The following is a 22,323-nucleotide window of genomic DNA, read 5'->3' on the forward strand; positions in this document are numbered from 1 at the left end:
CTTAATTATGACCGACCGTTATTTTAATTCCGGTTAGAAATTTATTAAATTGCTTTAATAATTTATAATAATAATTTATTTGAAGTAAATAATACTTATTACTCAAAAAATAATGTATAATTGTCATGCCATTTCATTATTGTTCTAGAATAAATTTAGCAAGCTAGTTTAAGACTAGTATCTGATTACATGGCCCAGCATTATAATGAATCTCGTTTATTGATACAAAACAGTGCGCCGGATGCCAGTTGATTTCTCTTCCTAATAATCATTTTTATTATACATATATTTATAAAATTTGATAGTTTAAACAAATACCAGAAATTTGAAATATTTGATATATTATAAATTATAGAATATAGGGAAAGATTGAGAAAAATGAAACACAGATGTTATTTAAAAAAGGAAAAATAAGACATTTTGGCTATATTATCACCGTAATATAATAATGCGTTTACTGTTACAATCGACAGTAGGTACAGTAATATTACATGATGCATGTACCACGGCCCTATAAGCTATTGCCTAAAATGTACATACGATAAAAAATAATAAAAGAAGGTATACCGGTATATACCGTTTAAAATAAACAGAACAGTCTTTCTGAGGACAGCGACTTGCGACTGACGCGAGCATCGTGACGCAAGTTTACGCGAATGGACTTACATTAACTTATGCTAAGCAAAAAAAAAATGAATACTGATCTAACGATAAACGACGATCAACGAGATATCCTGGACACGGGTGTACACGCTGAATAAAGTATTATGCTCTTATATTGTGCCGGTTAATGATAAGATTCGGATCCGCGATGTCGCGCTTTCAGGTTCGCGAAACCGTCGGCAGATATGACGGCAAAACCGTCAGCGTAAAACTCATCTAACACGATCGCTCGTTCCTCTTTCGCAATTCACGTGCATCTTTACGTGTTTTAAATACAATCTTTTAATATATATATTGGATAGAATCTTAACGAAGTAACGTAGTCCTTACGCGAATATTTGCCCAGTGCCATAAAGTGGCGTATTAACGATATAGCAAGATAAACATCTTAGACCTCGAGAGGAAATTTAATTAGGAAAATATCATCAAGCGTACCATCAGCGCTGATGCATTTAAGTTTAGCTCATTACTTGTCTTTGATCTGGAAAACATATTAAGAAACTTGAGCATATAGTTAAATATGTCGATATATTAACTAAAATATTTTTACAGATACGATATTCCACTCTTTCACAATAAAATGCCTAAAAAGCTGTGTTCGTTAATCATTTATAAATTATATACAAAATAGAGCCCGGGCCCATTAACGAAGCAATTCTTTTCTTTCCATATTCGCCTGGTAAAGAAGCAATTTTGCATCTTGTCCATCACATTCCTAGCTCTGCAGACACTTTATTCATCACGAGTTTTACATCGCTTTGGGATTACCTCGCTATAACGACGACGTCTCACACACCTTATGGTAGGACAGATATTTACTACAGTTCGACATCCTTATCTTAACGGGGAACTTATTCTAGGCGATCGTACAAGCGCATCCGGTCGGTTATTATTCCTGAATTGACATTAAATATACATGTTTGATCCTGCGCTGCAATATCTCATTGCAGTATGCATTGAAGTGTGCTCGTAAATATCGGACTTGTCTTGAGTTCTGCAGTATCTTTTGTATTGGGTCAGCGGTATCTTCGTCAGTGTCCTTTAATTATCGAGGAACGTTCGTAACAATTACACACATTAATAACTCTATATATTTCAGATAATTACAAGAGACATCAATTTGTCATCATCTATTGTACCGCGAGCAAAATTTCTCGATAATTAAAATAAATAGCAGTATGTGCCGCTAACACCGTAAAGAATACGTTTAAAATAAACGTGTGCTCAACAAAGTCGCTAACAATTGATTTCATCACGCAATTAGTGTGAAATATACATGTCCAGATCCTAAAATCTTCTGTTCGTATCGAATTTATTGTAACAAACCGGTCTATATTCTCGTCATATCTATGTACATTCAGCACGGCCGTTTAACAATATTTTACACATTGATGTAATTAAACAAAGAAGTTTGAAATTGCATTCCAAATATTTGAATACAGACTTCTTTCCAAACGTTCTGTTCAAACACGTAACAGCGATATCAATGAAGTAGTTTAGAAAAACCTTCGACATTCCTTCATCTGTTTCCAGCAAAAATATTAACTTTAATTTTTTTCGTGCTGTTGGCATTTCTACAAATATCAGCAACTTTAAATAGCCATTATTAGCTGTAATTGAAGTAGTATGGTTATTGTACGATTATTTGAAGATTATTTCGTACCTCTTATCACTGTTTCTAGGTACCAATGATTTTAAGTACTCGTATTATTAGCTACACAGTTGGAAAATTTGTGTTAAATATAACATAAATCACATGTCCCAAACGGTCCACTCAAATTTTTGTGTTAATTTAACGTAATATGGATGTGTTAAATGGTAACACCGATATTATGTTAATATTTCAACAGAAAAGAAATGTAATTTTGATCGTAATTTAACCAGCAGATTTTTTCAAAAAAGTACAAAAATTTTTCAACAGTGTACAATATAAATATTAAAATAAATGATTAATTAGCTAAAGACTCAATATAAAAGTTAACGAGTAAACAGGGAAAGTGGGCTGAGAGTCAAACGCGGTTATTTTTGCATAATTGAATATCACATAACGTAAATTCACGCACAATTATCCGCGTTTGACCCTTATAGTCTACTTTTCCTGTTTTACTCGTTAATTATAAATATTAAAAATAGTACAGTTAATATGACTATTTTTTGGTTGCCGATATCCATTAATTCTTAGTAACAGTATCAACACACATCGATGGAAGTCGAAATTACCTTATTATCGTGCGCATTTTGATATGACAGCGCCAAAGCTTCACGCGTATCGAAGGAACGCGCAATTGTATTGCTTTGTGTCTCCATGTTCATCGTTCAGTATGTTTCCATTCAAGAATTCTTGAATAAGAAAGCAGAATACCATTAACCGCCATACATTAACCACTCATACTCCATTAGTGCGCTCGGCATAAGTACGCGTAAATCGTAATGTTATCCTGGACTTAATTTTGCGCCAAGAAACAACAAATATTAGACATCCATGAAAAGGAAGTAGAGAGCGTCGCTTCTTCGACGATAACGCACCTTTTTTTTTGTCGGCATGGCCATTTTTATGTCATTTTTTTTCGTGCTATCTAAGCTGTTATCTCACCTGCTCTCAATTTGTCTCACGTATATGATTATCCACTTACGAGAGTTAATTGCTCGTCTAAAAGATACTCAAAGTGATATAATCCATGAAATGATAAACAAAAACTGATGTTTTGTTTTATCAGCAAATTTTCAAAAAGAAATTATTTGCAAGGAAAATTTTGTTTATTATATGAAAATTATTATATGAATTATATGAAAATTTTCCTTCAGAGATGACACGTTTCTCAACATTAAAGAGACCGATTAATCAACTCAATAAAGTCAAATTACATTCGCGCAGTATTTCGTATTGTTGCCGTTACAAGATTTTGTCAAGTTTTAGTAGGTAATGTTTTGATCAGCCATAAATCGGGACGTCGTTCTTTCATCAACTCTCTTATCATTCGTAATAAAGTGTATCGTCAATTTTTGTGTCTTATGAGATCTTCGGTCGGTTAGATCTCCTCGAGTTAAAGTATCGCTTCACTCTACGAAGACCATCCCTGCATTCGTCAAGTCCCCTCATTCGCAAACTATCGCCCCTATAGGACGTACGCACGTCAACACCTTATCTAAACTCCGGCCCTCAGTCTGAAGCAACAACTACTTCGGGATTCGATAGTCCTCCTCTCAACTTCATTATCGAAACTTCGAAACACACACCGCATAGTAAACCGTACAATTCTCATCACCCGGGCCGGGTCCTGACTCTTTCGGTTGTCGTCGTCGAATCTGTCGCCTGATCCGCGATCGCGGAGAAATCTCTCAATGGAAAATCTTCTAGTCCGCGGGGTAGAAGCGAAGAATTGCGCGGCCTTGTATCTCCGAGTGGCAAAGCTTTTGGACGACGTCCAGAGCCTCCTCGGCGGGATATACGGTGTGCGGGGGCGGTTCGATGTCACCGGAGGCGACTAGTTGCACCAGCTCCCGCAGTTGCTCCAGCGTGCCCGGTTCTACCGGTTTGATGGATTGCTCCCGCTCTTCCGCGCGTCGGCTGAACTTGGGCATCAGCCGATCGGCGACCTCTTTGATCACGAACACCACGCCGCCCTTACTTAGGCACTGCATGCTACGATGGAGGTTGCGCGAGGTCGTGCCGAAATCGATTACCACGTCCACCTGGCCACCGCAGGCATCCATTGTGCGTTCAATCAGCTGCTTCTCGTAGAGATCTTCGTTCCACTGCACTACATTCACCCTGTAAGTAATGTGCCGACTATTTGCTGAATAAATCAAACGAGATGACAAACGGACTTTTAAGGCATCAAGTCTAAATACGAGCATTTAAATTTGAAAACGTTTTTCGTTGAATCTTTTTGTCCCTTTTACACTTTTCTTAAAGTGAGAAGGAGGAACAGAGAGCCAATAATTTTTATGTAAACATTTTACATGTTCCCGATGTAGGTAATACAAGAATATGCTCGTAATTTTCGTGAGCCCATTCAAGTCCATTTGTGACTACGATATGTCAATACCATGTTTACTAATTAACCAGTAACCAATTCTATTTTATTACATCTAGAAACTAATTGAATAAAAAAACTTACCGTTGGAATTCCTGAGCTATGAGAAGACCGTCCTCCCTTAGAGTGGCTATCGTAGTAGTGACTTTGTCCCTCATGTTACTGAAGTGATACGATGCGATTCTGAGGGCCCACAAAGCAAGACCACCTGTGCCAACTACCAGAATCTTGCATACGCTGTTTTCGCCTCTCTCCTTCAGTAATGCCTGCAATATTTTATCATACTTTGAAGAAAGCTTTAAAGAGAGGCATCGCTTGTTTCTAAAATATTAGTTTCGTTACATTTATTTGTTAAATGTATCTCTTTATGGCGTATTTATTAATTTAATTTGACAAAAGTGAGATGTAATATGAAAGAGTGTCCACTAATCATATACCTGCACATGCTCGTGCGCGGCAAAGACGGTGTTCATGGCGAGAAGCGCGCCGGCTGGTAGCATAGCTCCCACGCTGAACGACATATTGTCCGGGAGCTTGATCAGGTACTTGAGATCGTGCACCACCAGATATTCGACGTAGCCGTTAGGAATGCCGTCGTAAGGGTAAAGAATAACGCGGTCGCCCACGGCGAGCTCGCGGTCCTCGGGCACCTCGGTGCCGAACGACTCGATCACGCCAGCCACCTCGTAACCGGGGAACAGAGCGGCGTCGCGCATCCCGTGATGCGGCAGAGACACCGTCGGGTATTCGGTCTCCACGGACATGTCGGCGGCCAGGCTGCTGCCACTCGAGACCGAGGTCAAGCTGGTCAGACTCGGCGACCGTCGGGGATGATAGCAAGCACCGGCGCACATTACCCGGATGCGGGCGCCGTGCGCCGGCACATCCGGCACGGGTACGTCGAAGCTGAAGACGCAATCCCGCCCGGTCACACTTGGGCTCTCGATCGAGAGTTGACGGCACAATTTATTCATCTTCTCCCTGTAACACAAAGTCGGCAACATGAAGCTTTTATAATGGGAGGATCTATTTCTCATATTCTATTTCTTATACTTTTTTATTATTTTATAAGTCATATTCAGTTATATCTTTTGTATTATTTATCGTTATTCGGTATTATGTACATTTGATGCAAAAGTGATAAGTCTCTATACATCTTATTTAAAGAAAAACTGTAGATATAACTGTAGATATAAATCACAGATTTCTTTAAACATTAATAAATTTTGATAAGAAAATTTTTCTTCTATTAAATTTAATTAATTTGGAGTATCGGATCATTAGAAATGTCTTATCAATTCTTTAATGCATTTCTTATAATATTTGTATCTCAAGTTGAATAATATTTGAATCTCTTTCATAGTGAGTATGTTGCGTTGTAAGATTGCAATATTATTTTCTACATAACACGCAATGTAACTCATCGACACAATTTATTTATCGTTGTAGAGAGATTATAAAATATTTATTGTTGCAAATAACAATTAACAAAATGAATTATTCTTAAAGTGGAAAGGCAGTATTGTCGATCAATATAGTAGTTCAGAGAAAGTAGTGTATTTATATTTTAAAGAAGCGTGACGTAGGCCACACGCATATATTTATAAAGCTTAAGGGCTTGAGGTAAACTGTTTTACTGTATTTTAGATTTTATTTATTTATAGCCATTATTAAACTTCATATATGAAACTTTGTATAGGTTTTTACTAATAAATTACATTATATATATTTTATTTATTATTATGTTATAATTTAAAAAATATTGAAGTGGTGTTCGTAGATGTATTAAATGTCCTTCGCCGCGGAATTATAATTGCGTATAATAAGTAACAAAAAAGTCTATTTTACGCAATTAATAAACATTTTATATGTAAAACATGTTGGATAACAGAGATCTGCTCTAGTTACATTCAACTCTAATAGACAGCTTAACAAGAAGCAAGTACATGCGGAAGGCATTAATAATATGACATTTTCCGGTCGAAGTAATTTCCTTTCAGTAGCGAGATAAAGAGAATTGTTATAAATGACTATAATATCGTCAGTGGAAAGAAAGTATAATTAGCATTCAATTAACAGTGACATATTTTTTTCTTTTTTTTCTGAAATCCCAGTCTGATGCTGATACTAGAACTGGCGGAAGTGTGTCATTAATGTCAACGTGCCTGGCATGAGGAAACCTGTCGGACCTGTGGATCAGCTGTTCGAATCGTTCCCAAGCGGATACTTGGAAGCACGTTTTAGCGCGTGAAGTACTTATAAATATGTTGTGTAACGAGTATAGGAAACGCGTGACATATAATCGTGTAGTAGTTTTATTAAACTGAATTTAAATAAAAGCTTGGGAGACACGTCAAGTGTCGATAACATAACAACTTTTTACAAACATAAAAAAGTAATATAAAAATAACACAAAAAGTTTTTTTGACGTTAACGTACTCCATGATATATCGCCTGACCAAACATATTGTATATGTAGCACGTTCTGCAAGTTTTAAACTGCCACAAATATTGTGGAGCTAAATATAAGTTAAATATATTTTAGAAATCTGTTGTTTTTAATTTATAAATAATTTTACTTCTTGCAATCTATTAAATGTAATTGTCATTTTATTAAATCTTATCATAGTAAAAATCTCTCAAGAAATGTCTGAAGAGTTTAAAAATACCTTCTTAATTATTTTTAGAAATAATTTAGATTCTTCTGCGACTAAGAAATTCGATTTGATTAATGCGCATTGTGTGCTATTATTCTCGAAAAATCAGTGCACTATATTCTTTTTGCACTAAAAGAAATTAACGATTAAAGTTAACATAAAAATTGTATAATCGCCTACCCATTGCGAGAGATGGTTGTGTGAGCGATAGGTGCCATCGATTCGAATTCCACCGCCGGCATAACAAAAAATATAATGGAGTTTTTTTTTCACTCAAAGATCGCGACACTCCGTCGATCTACAATCGTTTTATGAAACACTGTTTCCAACGATTAAATCTTAATATTGCAAAAGCACTTGCAACAATGGAGAACAAGGAAGAACGAATCCTTGAAACGTTCTCACGGTGCGTGAGAGGCACTAACCCGTTCTATTGGTGAGCGTTCGCTTTTATACCCGTATCCCCCCCGTATGCAGACCAACGCATTTGCGACAAGATGGTAGGAAAAGTGAACGGGGGGAGAAGGGCGGAAGACACGCGGTCACTCGCCGACCACGTGCAACGTCTGTTTTTCCCGTCTACGCACCTCGGAGTATACGCAAAGCACAGCTGCTGGAGATCGCGTGTGCGACGCGAAGCATTTTATGTTCGATAATGATGAGATGATCAGATGGACTTTTATACTGGAAATGATGCCATTACGTACAACAAGACTAATTTGAAGTCAATTTTTCCTCTGATATTTGATCGACTGCCACATTTTATGGATCTCGTTGGTTCGAATATTACATGTCTTGGTTGTTTCTCGTTCGGTATAAAAATAAATGAAACATTTCTTTCGCTGCTTTAATATATTATTATTACAGTTGGATGACGCGTGTATCTATATATGTATAAGTTTCTATCCGCGGACATGATAATTTGTTCATTTATCTATGGGTTATCTGCAATTTTTTTTAAATCCATGCACTGCATAGCAGATAACATTTATTTTCTCTGCTGTCAAGGATGTTAATTGCAATCAGCAAAGTTCTATCTTTGTTGGATATTTAAGCTTCAGAAGAAGCACGATGAGCTATTTTCGACATATCGGTTGCTCGCATGATTTACGCGGATGTTGACTTCATTCTTATCCAATCTTTAGGTTATTATACCGTCGAATTGTCATCGTTTTACACATAATATAATGTTAGACGATTTGTCTGATATTCCGGAAGTGCATGATTCAACATGTTGTTCAAATAAATATGAATCGAGATTAGTGCACGTTCGTGATTATGCTATTAAGCGATAACCAGCACATGTTTTACAGTTCTAAAACAAACGGAACTTCGAGTATTATTTTTATTTAAAAAAAAATCATCTGACTTATATATTTGTCGTTTAAAATTTTTATTCAGAAAATCGAGATTATGTTATAGTAATAATTTAATTAATTGAGATATGCATTGCTCGTTGAATAAATCTCGTGTGGGATGATCGAATTACATTTGATTTGCTTGACCTCAATATAACTTGAACAGAGAATATGTTTATCATAATCAGTTTTGGTGGAGGCGTGTCTGCACACTTAATATTATCACTTGCTAAAATTTGTGATATAAATATAAATTACAGATTAGCTTCACAGATATTTGATATCGCGATAAAAAAATTTTGGTAATGATCGATATATGTATAAAGATATATCTCAGAAGTCAAAACAGTTGTTGAGTTACTTTGCAAAATCGAGCAATAAGAAAATGATATCTCGCGATATATCACTCGAATATCGAAAATATTGATATAGACATCTTATCGCTTTAATTTAAGATAAACAATTAAAACTTCAATAGAAGTGCTTTTGCGTATATGATTTAGATTAGCGGTGAGGACATATTAGTGCAAATAATATTGCACTGCTCTATTTGTTTCAAGCTAGAAATTAATAGATCACATGAAAAGTTTCATTTTAGCTTTATACAAAGTTGGTTTTAAACAGAAATAATAAACAAAGGATTTGAGACTTTAATGACTTCATTATCTTCCTGGATTCTCGTTCAACAGACGTTGAAAGTTTGAATAATTAAAAAGTATGAGGAACTATATTTCTAAACCATACACAATAAATGTTAGAGATAAATAAAAAAATTATATATTTTTTCAATTCTACGATTCAAATAAATAATTATTATACTATTTTAGTAGCGAAGTACACACGTAAGAGTCTATATCATCTTCAGTTATTCAGTCGTATCTTGAAATTAAAAAATATTTACATTTCAGAATCCAAAAATAGCATGTAAAGATCAATTAAAAGAAATAATTATATTCGAAGTTTATTATATCTTAATCGTTTTAGTTTTAACTTATACAGTACATGGGAGCTAATAACAATAATGTTTTAATTATTTAGTTATACGCGTTTAGTTATACGCGCTTTTACATAAATGAAAACTAACTTCTGATGTTTTAAATACTGGATATTAACCATTCCGAAGCTAGGTGTTTTAGCACGATTACGCTTCGTAATGTAGAATTGACATTGCTTGAGGAAAACGAAATGATCTCTTCTCTTTCTATCTTACGCTTATATTACTCCTCGATTTTTCTTACGCAGAAATTCCATTTACGATCTGATGTAAACACTTCGAAGATGTATGTGTCACTTGGCAAGACCCACAGACAATTCTTCCTCGACCATTTATATAAGATGAATCGCACACAAGATTTTTTGATGACGCATAGATGTTTCCAATTTTTATTTCTTTTCTTGTTATATAAAAATAAAATTTTTTATTGCTTACAACACTATACATCAGTATTGTGTTATAAGTAATAAATCAGAGGATAATTAGGTGAAATATTATTCACCATTTTTCTCAAAGAGATTAGAAGAGACTTTCTGTCGAGATAAAATGCAATTGAAGAGACTTTCTGTCGAGATAAAATGCAATTAATTAATGTTATCAAATGCAAATTAAAAAGATATGCAAGTTCATTAACTGTCACGGTCATTGAAAGGTCTCGGCAGCTCTTTCCGATAAACTTAAGCTCAATGCTTTTAAAGAATGCATTTTGAAAGCAGACCTAAATTGATAATTTTATTTAAAAAATATTTTCATCTATTTTTGTAGTTTGTATCTAAATAATATAAGGATTATCCGGTATATTGCAATAATTAAGTGAGTACAGTAATTTTGTTGGTTAAGATTAATTTTCTCATTTAGCTAGTAAAGAAAATTCATTCTTAGCTTCGGATCTTTGTATCGTTTTAAATGCCTCGATGGAAGTTATTCTGCATTAATTACCAAGTGTTTACCAGTTTCATCTGTGAAATCATTTATACAGCCCGTAATCACGTGATCTATCTGTAAACAAGTGATGATACTGGAATAGATACGTGCATTACTCATAAGACAGGTTTGGACTCTGTTTCTCGATGATAATCACTCTGTTGACTTTTCTAAAGCTCGCGTTATCATATTTTCTTAAACTGAAGCGAAATGATTTATCACGGAAACAACGTTGGAAGTATCATGATTTAGATAAACGTGCAGAATATCCACGCTCAAACTTGTAAGCTAAGAGTTCTTTCAATTAAGAAAAGCTCACACATATAAAAATTCTTATAATTTTTTAAACAATTAATTAATTTTTCTCGGATTTCTTGCGCAGTAATATTTAATAATAGGCTTCAAATTTATTCATTCGTGACGAAAACATAAAAACATTTGTGCTACAATTTCAACCAGTGAATTGTTGGTTATTCATTTCACTCGTGTTGTAAAAATATAGAGAGATTTGTATCTTTCGTCATACAATTACAGGAAGCATATTATTATGCATTACGTTATGCAACTTGCGTTAATTATGGCGAAGGTGCAAGGTATCGGTATATTTGCTGATGCATGAATAATAATTGACTATGTAGTTCATAAACTCGTTCCGATGTTATCAATAATGTGTTGTTCCAATATTTGCAATAAATTTATAGGTACTTAATGACAATCTGATTAGACATTATTTCTATTTGCAACTGATATATCGGTAACTAGGTCTTAATTAACATTTTGTTGAAATTACAATTATAAATAAAAGTTTACTTGAAATTAAACGGACAACTTGATTTGTTATATTCTAGTACTGCTACAGCAGCTTTAGCAGCCAAGTACTCTTTATTTTTTGTAAATTATAATTACAAGATTATTTCATTTTCGATATTTTTTTCAAGAAAAAACCGATATCAACTTGATAAAAAAGATTACACAATAACATTGTCATGTATATTGGAATACTTTACATAATGATTAAAACGTTAGTAATTAATTATTTTTTTATCGCCGTAGGATGCGTTTACGTCATAGCATTTATCGTTAACGATTTCAAGGTTTGTTTTGCGAATAAATATCATGGTCATTTCTCATCAACTAATCTAAACGTGTGGCTAGTATTACGAAAACAATATCTAATGACGGTAACTATTTAACTATTTCTGCTAGGAACGTTCAAACAATCGACAATTAAAAAAATTATTGGGGCTTTCCACAATACGTGCGGTATTGCTTTTCTAATTACTTATTCGCAAGAATGTATCATGTGTATTTTCTTCTGTAAATTGATACATTTCGTGATGTAGTGCAAGCATTACGGGCTTCGCTTCTTCCTCATCACCTTTGGAACGCTTTCTATTAGCGATGGGTGGGTAGATATAGCCTTGGGAGCTCTTATATTACTTGACCTACTTTAATGAAAAATATCTGTGATAAAGTAAACCCTTTGATAAAGAATTTACGCGCTTAGATAACTGCGGGAGAACTGTTTTAAACACAACGTGAATAATAAACTAAACTGATTTGTTTGCACAAATTAAAAACAGTAAAGAATTATAATACGTAAACTATAAAATGCTCGTAAAGTTTACGGTAAGTTTTAAAGACTATAAAAATGCCATGGAAATCCGAAATGGAATTTCAAATAGCGATGCTGTAGGTGTAGGAAGTTTCTAATATCATTCTGTAGAAAATATCTTATATGACAGTTCTTTTACATCTGTAAGTTTCATGAGCATTTCTATTTGAGCATGATATTTTGGTTGAATAAAATCATTCTATTATTTAATACTGTAGCAGTTTTAAATTAATTTTCTATGAAGTAAACTTAACATTAAATAAATTTTTAGAATTTTATTACATTTTAACAAATAAGGTATATATACACAGTAAAAAATTTTGTGTCAATGGAAAACCATTTAATTCATGAAAATTTCTAGTTTTTATAGTTTAATTAAATTAATCATTCACATAAATAAGAAAATGGAAAAGGATTGACACTACGGTGGCAGAGCTACAACAAAGAATGCATGCAGCAATGTACGCAGCGGCGTTGAACACAAAGGAGCTGTTTGCCACGAGTAGTACGCGTGAAACGAACGCTCGATTCGTTGGTACTTTTCAAAAATAGATCTTGTTATTCCGTCGAGCAGACGTGTAAAAATCAAGAATGTGACTCATATTGATAGCCGGGTGCAATTTCAACCCGAAAGATATTATTGGTAACACATTGTTTGCTTATTTTAATTTGTTATTATGTTATAGATAGGAATTTGCTCGTGATATCATAAATGTTATATATTCTGTAATTAACTAAATATTCTAACAATAAATATATACACCGTCATTTGCGTTAAATAATATAAGACAAAATTTCTGCTTCGTGTACGACATAAAAAAATTTTCAAAATAATAAGTTCAAAATCTCTCTCTTTTAAGGTAGATATTGCAATATTGATAATACACAGCCCGTAAAAACTTGGGCTGTATTTTTGCTCTTTTCACATCACTTCATTGTACGGAAACAGGTCGAGTCACTCACCGTAACGATGCCAGTCTTTGTCCGCACATTCGTAATGCATCGTAGCAAAATCAGCTGGCGTGCAACACAACGTCTTACGGTGAACGCTTTAAGAGGAGAAAATACTCGATACGGCTGAAATTTCCTTCCCTGACTTTCTCATTTAACAGTTGTATTATTTATTTATTTTTCTCTTTCTCTCTCTCTCTCCCTCTCACTCTCTCTCTCTCATTTTTCTCACATGGATTCATGTATCTCATTCTTTTAGAGAGACAAAATTAAAGTAGCTTAATTAGTATAAATAATCGCCTATTCTCTATATTTCAAGTATTCACATAAAGTTTCTTTTATATACATGTGTTTTAGATAAAATATAAAATAAATAAAATTTGTATAATAAAGATGCACGTTTTATAGTTGTACAATATATATTATAAAGTGATCAAGAAAGAGGCAATTATCATGGTAATATTAAGCCCAAAAAATAGTTGTGTTTAATACACTCCCGTCCATTGTTACGCAATGTTGCAGGTTGAAGCACAAGTGCAGTTTTATTTGCTGACTTCGTGTTCCTACACGTGTAAGAGCCGCCTCATATTCTCTCGAGGACACACGACCCCTTTTTATGCCGTATACGTCATGGATAGGTATTCCGAAGTGATCGCTATCCGCAGTTACGGACATCCACTTTTAGAATTGATACTCTTAAAGTTTTGCGATGATAAACACGTAAAGTCAATCGAAGGAAAAAGAGGTAGATTTTTGACGTCATTGCACGTTTCTTGATAACTGATGCCCAATGAACGTCGAAGAACTGATCAATGAAAAATTAACAATCACGATTGTTTCAAGGAAAGAAACAAAATTATATGATTGTACGATCACGTCGATACAAAATATATATACATATGTTAACAATACTGTATATCAACTCGATAATTTGATTATTATAATTATAACAAAAATATAATGCTATCACACGAAGTAGTAACGTGATAGCTTCATATTTTTAATCTTTTAATTTCATCCCAACTTTACAATCATATTTTGATTAATATGACCCATGATTTATCGTCTTATATCTTAAATAACTCAAGATAAATTTGAATAAATTTTCACGTGTTTAGAACTTACATCTCTTTAAGAGGCTCATTGAGGTAAAAAATCGATAATCTGAACAATAATTCAATATCTCCTAATTCAATTGTGGATTAAAATTAATTCTTTGTAAGAACCCATATTGTGAGTCCCGTATCATATTTTGTCTGTCTTCCAAGTATTCAAAGATAGGCTCATCCTTATCAAAACGAAAAACAACCGTAACTCTCTTCGAATAGTCGCTTCGAATCGAATTAACGTTCGTACAATTTATTTCCAAATTTTCGTAAGTCCTCGCTGTTATACCCCATATACCTCGGGCGTCTCAGGGTTAAATCCGACGGACGATATACGTCTCGTGCACCGTGGCGTCGCAGGTGTCGGACAAACCGGAGGATGTGTGCGCCGGCACGGCTGTATCGGTGTACCGCGAAGAGGGGGAAGTCGGTCGATGCCGCGGAACCGTGGCACGCTGGAATCACGTGCACATCAGCAGGCATCCGCGTGTTCGGCCGTGCCGATCCGCTTGGAACACCGCGCTCTCAGCTTCTCGAGTATAATGCCCGCGGTGTTCCAGGGCATTTTTAACCCCCTCGCGCTGCCAGAGCGTCCTCAATCGGAGAATAAGCGAAGAAGAAGAAAAAAAATACGTATATCTGCATTACTCATTCAACACACCGATAAAATCTACATGACGAATGTTCGTTTTTTCCATTCATAATACATGAACACATGTAGCTCCGGCTGTCGTACAGTCATCGCGGTTCACGCAGTTATTTTCAAGTTCTTTGAGTCACGCAGCACTATGACTTTTAAATGCTGTATACTGAACGGAAAAGAAATAAGTTATTTCAACTAGCACTGAGGTACGTGTCAATAAAATTCTTTTATTTTATATTTTAACGAAGATACGCTAAATTTATATATATCGGAAGTGGTGGACGTTTCCAAGTTGGAATGCTGACTCTTAAACGATTATCTGCGTTCGACAAAGTGGACAGTAGGCTAACTGACAAGTAGATATGTCACGGTTATATGTTTCGCTCTATTCATATGGACGATAAATTAACTGGAAGAACATTGACACGTAGTAAAGCCGCACGACTGACATATTCTCAAAAGGAAAAACTCGTGTCTCATGTTTCGCTGCTCTACGCGTCATTTCGCAACTCTACGTACATGGCGGTTCTTATCAAGCCCATCCTATGATATAACTTCAATATCTAGTCACTTCGTTGTTAAAAAATGCGTGCTGTTTTTATGATAGAATATAGCTTGATAAACAAATATGGTCTGTTTACTTTCGTCGCTTATTCATTTCGCATGCTAGTCGCCTGCGAATCGCGTGATTTCTATGATAGCGATATTAATTGCTGACAGGGCTCGAGTATTTGCTGAATTGAAAATATGAGGTCACAAGTCTTTTTATTTTAGAAGATAAGTAGGGATGTATGACGACAATCGTACATGCGTAAAGGACAGCGTTACATTCGTAAAGAGCGTTACATTTTTGAAATAATAATCTCAAAGTAGCATCCTAAATTAATTATTGCCGGTGACGTTTTGCGTTATTTCGTGATTTAAAGAATCGAATTTTACGATGCATTATTATACTTTAATTCCTTGCGAATAAATTTCCCTCATTTAATGTTTTGTTTTTGGCGAAAGAATAAGCGCATTTCAACAATAATAATTTTGTTTGTTAATTGTAGAGATTTAATGACAAGATACATTGGCATAAAATAATGCTTATAAATCACCTATAAACTTTTTCTGCTTGTATTTTTATGTGCAGCTTTCAAAGAGTCTTTGCAAAGCGAAAGTCATGCAACAGAGATCATGAGTAATGCAATTCCGGTGATAGAGCATTGTTTATTTTCAATTTAGATGTATCGACAAATAGAATGGTGTATAATTTCGTGGAATGACTTTACTCCCAGACCGTCGACCTATTCTCAGAGATCAAAACAAGCGTATCCTGCACGCGCGTCCGGCGCGTCCATAGAGAACTCGACGAACGCTTCTTACATCGTTGACGCGCACTGATCGGTCATTCGAATGAGGTCAGCCGTATTCGAAGGTGTTGGGTAGCAAGGCGAGCGTAACGATGAAGTTGCGACGATCGAATAACTTCTCTGACGTTGCCGTCGTTCGTTCCGATAACAAGAATAATATCCTGTATTATGCAAACTGAGCAATCCGTTTTGGACATGATAATACAGATAATCGATTATCAATTACTCAGGATCCATCAATCTGTTTTTCATTAAGTAACTTCCATCAATTTGTTTAATTAATCTTTAATATCCTCTCGTAAAAAATTGTCGCGTTCGTGAGATGTTTTGTACTTCGAGATAGCTCCTTATCAAGCGTTGATTCTGTCACATCACTGTATCCGAGGTGAGGTGTACGTCGTTTATCTTACGCCATGTCACTTACAGTTCGTCACAATAGTGATCGTCGCACAATAGTGACGGTTCTGAGAACGGCATTGTTTATTTTATCGTTATATCATTCCCTAACGGTGACAATAAGAAATTCTTTCTGATACTCCATACTCTACATAACTCTATATGTAATTCTGCAATACAAGCTGTCGCGCATTTTCACGAAAAATGATTTTCAATTCTACAAATCCTCCATCATATACGTCTCATTAAATTGACGTCTCTATTGCGATACGATGACAGTGTTAAACTCCGGAGCATGTCAGAATTACTTCCCTGTAAGAAAGCAATTATACGCTTCACCTTCACTGCCGCTGTCCAGAGGTTGATGACCTAGCGCAACGCGAGAAAGTCTCAAACTTACTTCAGAAAGTCATGTACTTTCCTTGATTGTTTTGTTTTAAATTTTATATAAATATTCTTTAAGAATTTTATTTTGCAAAATTATGTGTATATTTTATATACTTTTATATATTAGTACTTTTTATATTCAGTACATTTTATATAAAAACATGCTGTACGTTAACGTCATTTTTATATCATAAACGCGAAAATTACATACAATTTTAATATTTGTGCTCATTTACAACTTTATTATAAAGACACTAAAATGTTACATTTTATTTTGGAAATACTTTACGATTCAATCGTTTTTAAATTTGTTTCAATTGTTTCTCGGAAGAATAATAAAAAAAGACTTGTTTAATTAAACTTAATTTATATATAATGTAAAAAACGGTTGTGTTTTAACAAAAGCTTCTAATAATAAAATGCAGTTTTATTATTTTACTTTTTTCTCCACACCTTAAAAGTTTTAATATGTGATCTTATGTCTTTTTCTACATTTTGTTATTTTATTCGGTAAAAACTCATATATATCGGATTAAAAATATTTAGAATATATTATTCTATCTTGGATATTATTCATCTCTATATATTAAATCAAATTGCTATTAATAATTGTGTTTATTTAATGCAAAATAATACGAAATGATGTGCCGACGAAGCGCATATTTTTGCAAACAATAACAAACTCGTTGAAATAATAATCGCTATTATATCAATAACAGGCTGTACGAACATTGCAATACATCTAGAACAATATATATGTATAAAAATATAACATGCATGTATAGCAATCAAATAACAGAATACGAAGAAACATTTCATATGTCAAACAATATTACGTCACATCACTTTGTTTTTACTTCCTTACACGTGCTGCTGAATTTAATGGAAATCAACCAGAATATTTTCAAGGATGAGCTTCATAAATGTTCGCAATATTTTCAAAACAGTATAACATTTTTAAAATTAAATATTAATTTTTTTTATTATCTTCACATTAAATATATTCAAGTATAATAACGTAATTTTATTATTATCGAGAAAAGATATTTATCAATGACAATTTTACCTAATTAAGATACGAAACAAGATAATTTTTTTTCAGATAATTGGTTTCGTGTGTACAATATCGAAGTTAAAGATATTTATCGTAAAGATATTTATCGTATTTATTACCGAATAATAGCGGGCTGATAACAGGTTATGCATGATTAAAACTCTGCTTTTCACGATTATTGATCACTTTACGTCGGTTGCTTTTTGGATTTCAGTCAATAACAATCGATTAAACACGATTAATCACTTTGATTTGTGACGCAATTACGAATGCGCAAATATTTCGTGTCTTGAAACAACAGTTCTGTTAGGAGAGTGCAGCAATTAGATGACGTAACGAGCGAGTTTAACTGTAATAAGTGATTTCAAGCTTGTTAAACGATTTCCTTTGAACCTTGTACCAGTTACGTTCAATTGGAGTATTAATGTTAGTCCCACGCAATGTGCTTCGTCGTTATACCGCACGTGTTATTTTTTTGTATTATCCCGCATTGAGCATAATATTAATTACTTATAAAAATTCGATTCGATATAGGAATAAATAATATACAAAACATCTTAAATATGTTTTTTAATTCAATAGTAGTATAATAATGAATGTTAGATTCATCTTTCCATAGTTCATGAAATAAACTTGATAAGTCAGTTTGAAAACATATCATCAATTCAAGGACACATTTGGCTAAATCGATTATTACGTCAATCAGACCATTTCCTGACATGCGAATCGAAATTAAATGCGCATGTCGCAAACTCGGTCTTTGTTTGCACTCACACATGCGCGGACGATTGCCCTAAATAACGAAACTGTTGCTTCAGAAGGGAAAATATTTTTCTAAAATCGTAGAGCAGCGATTCTGCTTTTTGTTGTATTTTCGTTCAGAGCGAATAAGATAGGCAGTGTGCATAGTATTGATTGTTAAGTGACGCGCAACGCACACCGTACACATAGTCCGACAGTCAGCTGTTTGCAAAGTGACAGACAGGTGTTCGAATCGTGATACTGTTGGCGTTGCGGGTAAAATCCGAGCAATATATCTCCTTATGTCAGTAGTATTAATCATTCTACTTGATATAATGGATAAATTAACCCGGTTGTTCATTTTCGCGTATGTTTACTTGATACATCGCGTCGATTTATCGACGATAAAAATCTCTTGAATTAGCTATAAGACGTCACATGGCAGTTATTAACTGGGAAGATAATAAACACGACAATTATGCTGTTAAGAGACGACTGTTGATGACAATATCCAGAACGCAAAAGAAAAATAAAGCCAATGTTTTCGATCAAGGAAAATTATTATGTAAGTAATAACTGTAATACATTATTAATATTAGAACTACGATGAAAGAATTAGCATTAATTAGTATTAATAATGCATTGACGCTTTAATATTTTGTATGTAAATAAAACATTCTTTTATGTTTATAAAGTGCTAATCGAACGAGTTTAAAGTAGAAGGAGAGGACAGAAAGAAAGGAAGAAAAAAAGAAAGAAAGAGAGAGATAGAGAGAGGGGGAGGGAAGAGAGAGAAAGAGAGAGAGGAGAGAAAAAATTTTGTTTTAATAATTATAAAGATAAGTTAGAAAAAAATTGTATAGGCAGTGGATAAAGAAACTATTTTTGTCCATAGTATATTACAACGTCATAAAATCGCTGTCACTGTGCATGATTAATACTACAAATTAAATATATTCTGGATTTGTCTGGAAATATTAAAAATTTCTTCTTCCTTTCTTAGAGAAACACTTAAATTTATGTTTTTTTCCTGTAAGTATCGACTTATATTCTGTAAACACATAACGTACAAGTTGAACAATTCACACACAAACAGTTTGTAAACAGGTTTATCTTAATTCGCAGAAAACACTCGAGCATATTGCAAAGACTCGAAGATATTCTATTAACGTGTATCATACCGTATCCAAAGTTTAATCTATCGATGCCGCATTTTCACGAAATGTCATCGACTCTTCTGTCGGGGGAGGGTTAAACTTTTTCGGGCAACTGCAAGTGGAATAAAAAATGGACGAATCAAGGTCAGACTCTCACCTTGAAGATCGATCGCGTTGATGACGCCGATGGCCAGTGACAACCGCGGGGGGGGAACTGTCAAGGGATGCACGTCAAACTCGATGAACCGGAGTTCGCACCTCCTCGCGAAAATTACTCACTGACGTGATGACTTGCTGGAACGAAGCTTTGCGAGATTCTGATGGGCTTGACGAAGGAGGGCCCACCCGGTGAGGGCGCTTCAAGGGGATCACGCCATCGCGCCGACTCCGAAAAGTCTGCAAAGCTGATGTTGGGTCGCAGATGCCTCGTGGGGAAGGGATGTATTATCGATCGTTCGTACTAGGTGAGGTCTACGGCCTTTAAAAGCCAGATTCTCCTCTCTTGCGATAACTTGTACTTTCAACGGCAAATATAGGTGACGAGAGATGCAAAAACATCATTCCCTTGTTATTTTCATTAATCAAATCTTCCTGTTATCTACGAATCCCTTGACCAATTTGGACTTGATTTTTTCCTTGATAAAAGTGTCGGAATACGTCAATAGTTTTTGGATTAGAAGCCGTAGCATGTCTAGGGATTTTTATGAATTAAGAGTTTCTGGAGTAATAAAAATAGATCAAGCTTTTTTTAAATTTTTTATTCTGTTTCAATATTATACTAATTTTAGAGTTCGTGGATTAATTATAAAAGTACTTGAATCTAAATTTTCAGAATTGTGAGAAAGATGTAAGAATGATAGATGTTCCACTTAAATTGTAACAAAGAAAAATTAATTTCTTTCGTCTCGGAAAAGACGAAAGAAGTTGCTATTGACGATGAAGGATATTTTAGAAGATTGGAAAAAGATAAATAAGTAAAATAGCAATGTGTCAAATCCAGAAGTTTTTTAAATTAAAAAATGATAAGTTAATAAATTTTTTAAATTGATATTAGAAATATTTTTCTAATACTTGCTTCTTACAAATATAAATATAAGCACAAATCACGATCGTTATTGCTAATTCGTATATTTTAATTTATATTTAATATGTCTTTAAAAAATTCTGACAAATATTAATAGAACGTTTTTCGGCACATTATTCTATATATTGAATCGAACTTTGAACATTCAATAAATTTGTTTAAGAGACAATTTATTTATAGATAATTATCTACAAATTTTTAGCAGTTACATGTGTTAGCGGCAGTAGATTATAACGTAACGCCTGGTAAAGTTGAAAAATATTGATAACGATAAATTTTTAGATTTACACATAAATTATTTAGAATACATTCTGGAATATATTCTTAGTTTTATCTTTTTGATTGATTAAAAATTAATTAATTAGAAAAATGTTATATTCCTAATATACATTTTATAATCTATAATTCTATATAGATTGCAACAGCTATGTAGCGACGGTAGAAAATCAAGAAAACTTGTTTTCGACCGAGTTCTCACTTGGTATACTAGGGATTCACCAGTACCAGCTCGTGGTAACGATTGTCCAACATGTAGTCATTATTTAATAAGAAAAATGTAATTTCAAAAATTATAATATCTCAATTAGCGTACATACATATCTCTAAATTGCATAAAACATGTTTTAGTGGTATATAAATCATCTAGCAAGCAATATATGTTAGCAGTATCCCATCAAATTTGATCAGTATATTGTAGGGAGTTGACATATTAACTGCACATTAAGCTTGTGTTTTTACCTGCAAAGCTTTGAGGGATTATATGCATGGCAACATGTAGAAATAATGTTATTATGTGGAATTCCAGAGCTATTATAGTTAATATTTTATTGAGAGAAATGATGCAGAGCTTGATATACAGAAACAAATAAAAGAAATATTGCGGAAAGCTTTTCACGATTCAAAGGATGATTTTTCGTTATGAAGTGTGATCCAATTCGTGCATTCTCCATTGTAACATCTTTCATAAATTTGTAATTTCTCTTGCAATAAAATAGCAAGGAAAGGTTTGCAATAAACGAGCTTAACGGGAAGTTAACTTCAATAAAAATGCTTGGCTCAATGTTAAGGCTTGTCCGTCGTCCTTTGAATATTTGCTGCAATAAATGCGGCAACAATACTGTAAACTTTCTCTGTCGACGGAATAAAGATCTTCATTGTTCACAAATCTCATTTTCCGCGCCATTGGGATCAGTCAGCACAA

General features: G+C 34.0%; 1 protein-coding gene and 1 long non-coding RNA gene across 3 annotated transcripts; one reads left to right on the top strand and one right to left on the bottom strand.

Annotated features, from left to right (window-relative positions):
- Positions 1-392: 392 nt before the first annotated feature.
- Drat (Death resistor Adh domain containing target) lies at positions 393-20,353 on the bottom strand. 2 transcript variants are annotated; one of them, XM_071720636.1, is made up of 4 exons: positions 20,196-20,353; positions 5,138-5,681; positions 4,785-4,966; positions 393-4,435 (listed from the first exon to the last, which is right to left on the bottom strand). In XM_071720636.1, the coding sequence occupies exons 2-4, from the start codon at positions 5,672-5,674 to the stop codon at positions 4,018-4,020; spliced, it is 1,137 nt and encodes a 378-aa protein (XP_071576737.1). In that variant the 5' UTR covers positions 5,675-5,681; positions 20,196-20,353; the 3' UTR covers positions 393-4,017. The 2 variants fall into 2 exon arrangements, with proteins under 2 accessions (XP_071576737.1, XP_071576735.1); XM_071720634.1 differs by lacking the exon at positions 20,196-20,353 and adding an exon at positions 7,538-7,787.
- Positions 17,431-20,598, top strand: LOC139781757 (uncharacterized). Its single transcript, XR_011720660.1, has 2 exons — positions 17,431-19,446; positions 19,577-20,598. It is a non-coding gene; the product is annotated as an uncharacterized lncRNA (long non-coding RNA).
- The last annotated feature ends 1,725 nt before the right edge of the window (positions 20,599-22,323 follow it).

The sequence above is a fragment of the Temnothorax nylanderi genome, unplaced genomic scaffold (genome assembly GCF_030848795.1).
Source record: "Temnothorax nylanderi isolate EJ_2023f unplaced genomic scaffold, tnyl_v1.0 TNYL_tig0360_pilon, whole genome shotgun sequence".
Taxonomy (NCBI): Eukaryota; Metazoa; Arthropoda; class Insecta; order Hymenoptera; family Formicidae; genus Temnothorax; species Temnothorax nylanderi.

Bases quoted from the DNA above. Each gene is read 5' to 3' on its own strand.
- Drat (XM_071720634.1), bottom strand. From the start codon at position 7,599: ATGCCGGCGGTGGAATTCGAATCGATGGCACCTATCGCTCACACAACC. The intron at 5,682-7,537 runs GTAGGCGATTAT...TTTGTGTTACAG, and splicing joins ACAACCATCTCTCGCAATGG to GGAGAAGATGAATAAATTGT. The intron at 4,967-5,137 runs GTATATGATTAG...AAAATATTGCAG, and splicing joins CCGCGCACGAGCATGTGCAG to GCATTACTGAAGGAGAGAGG.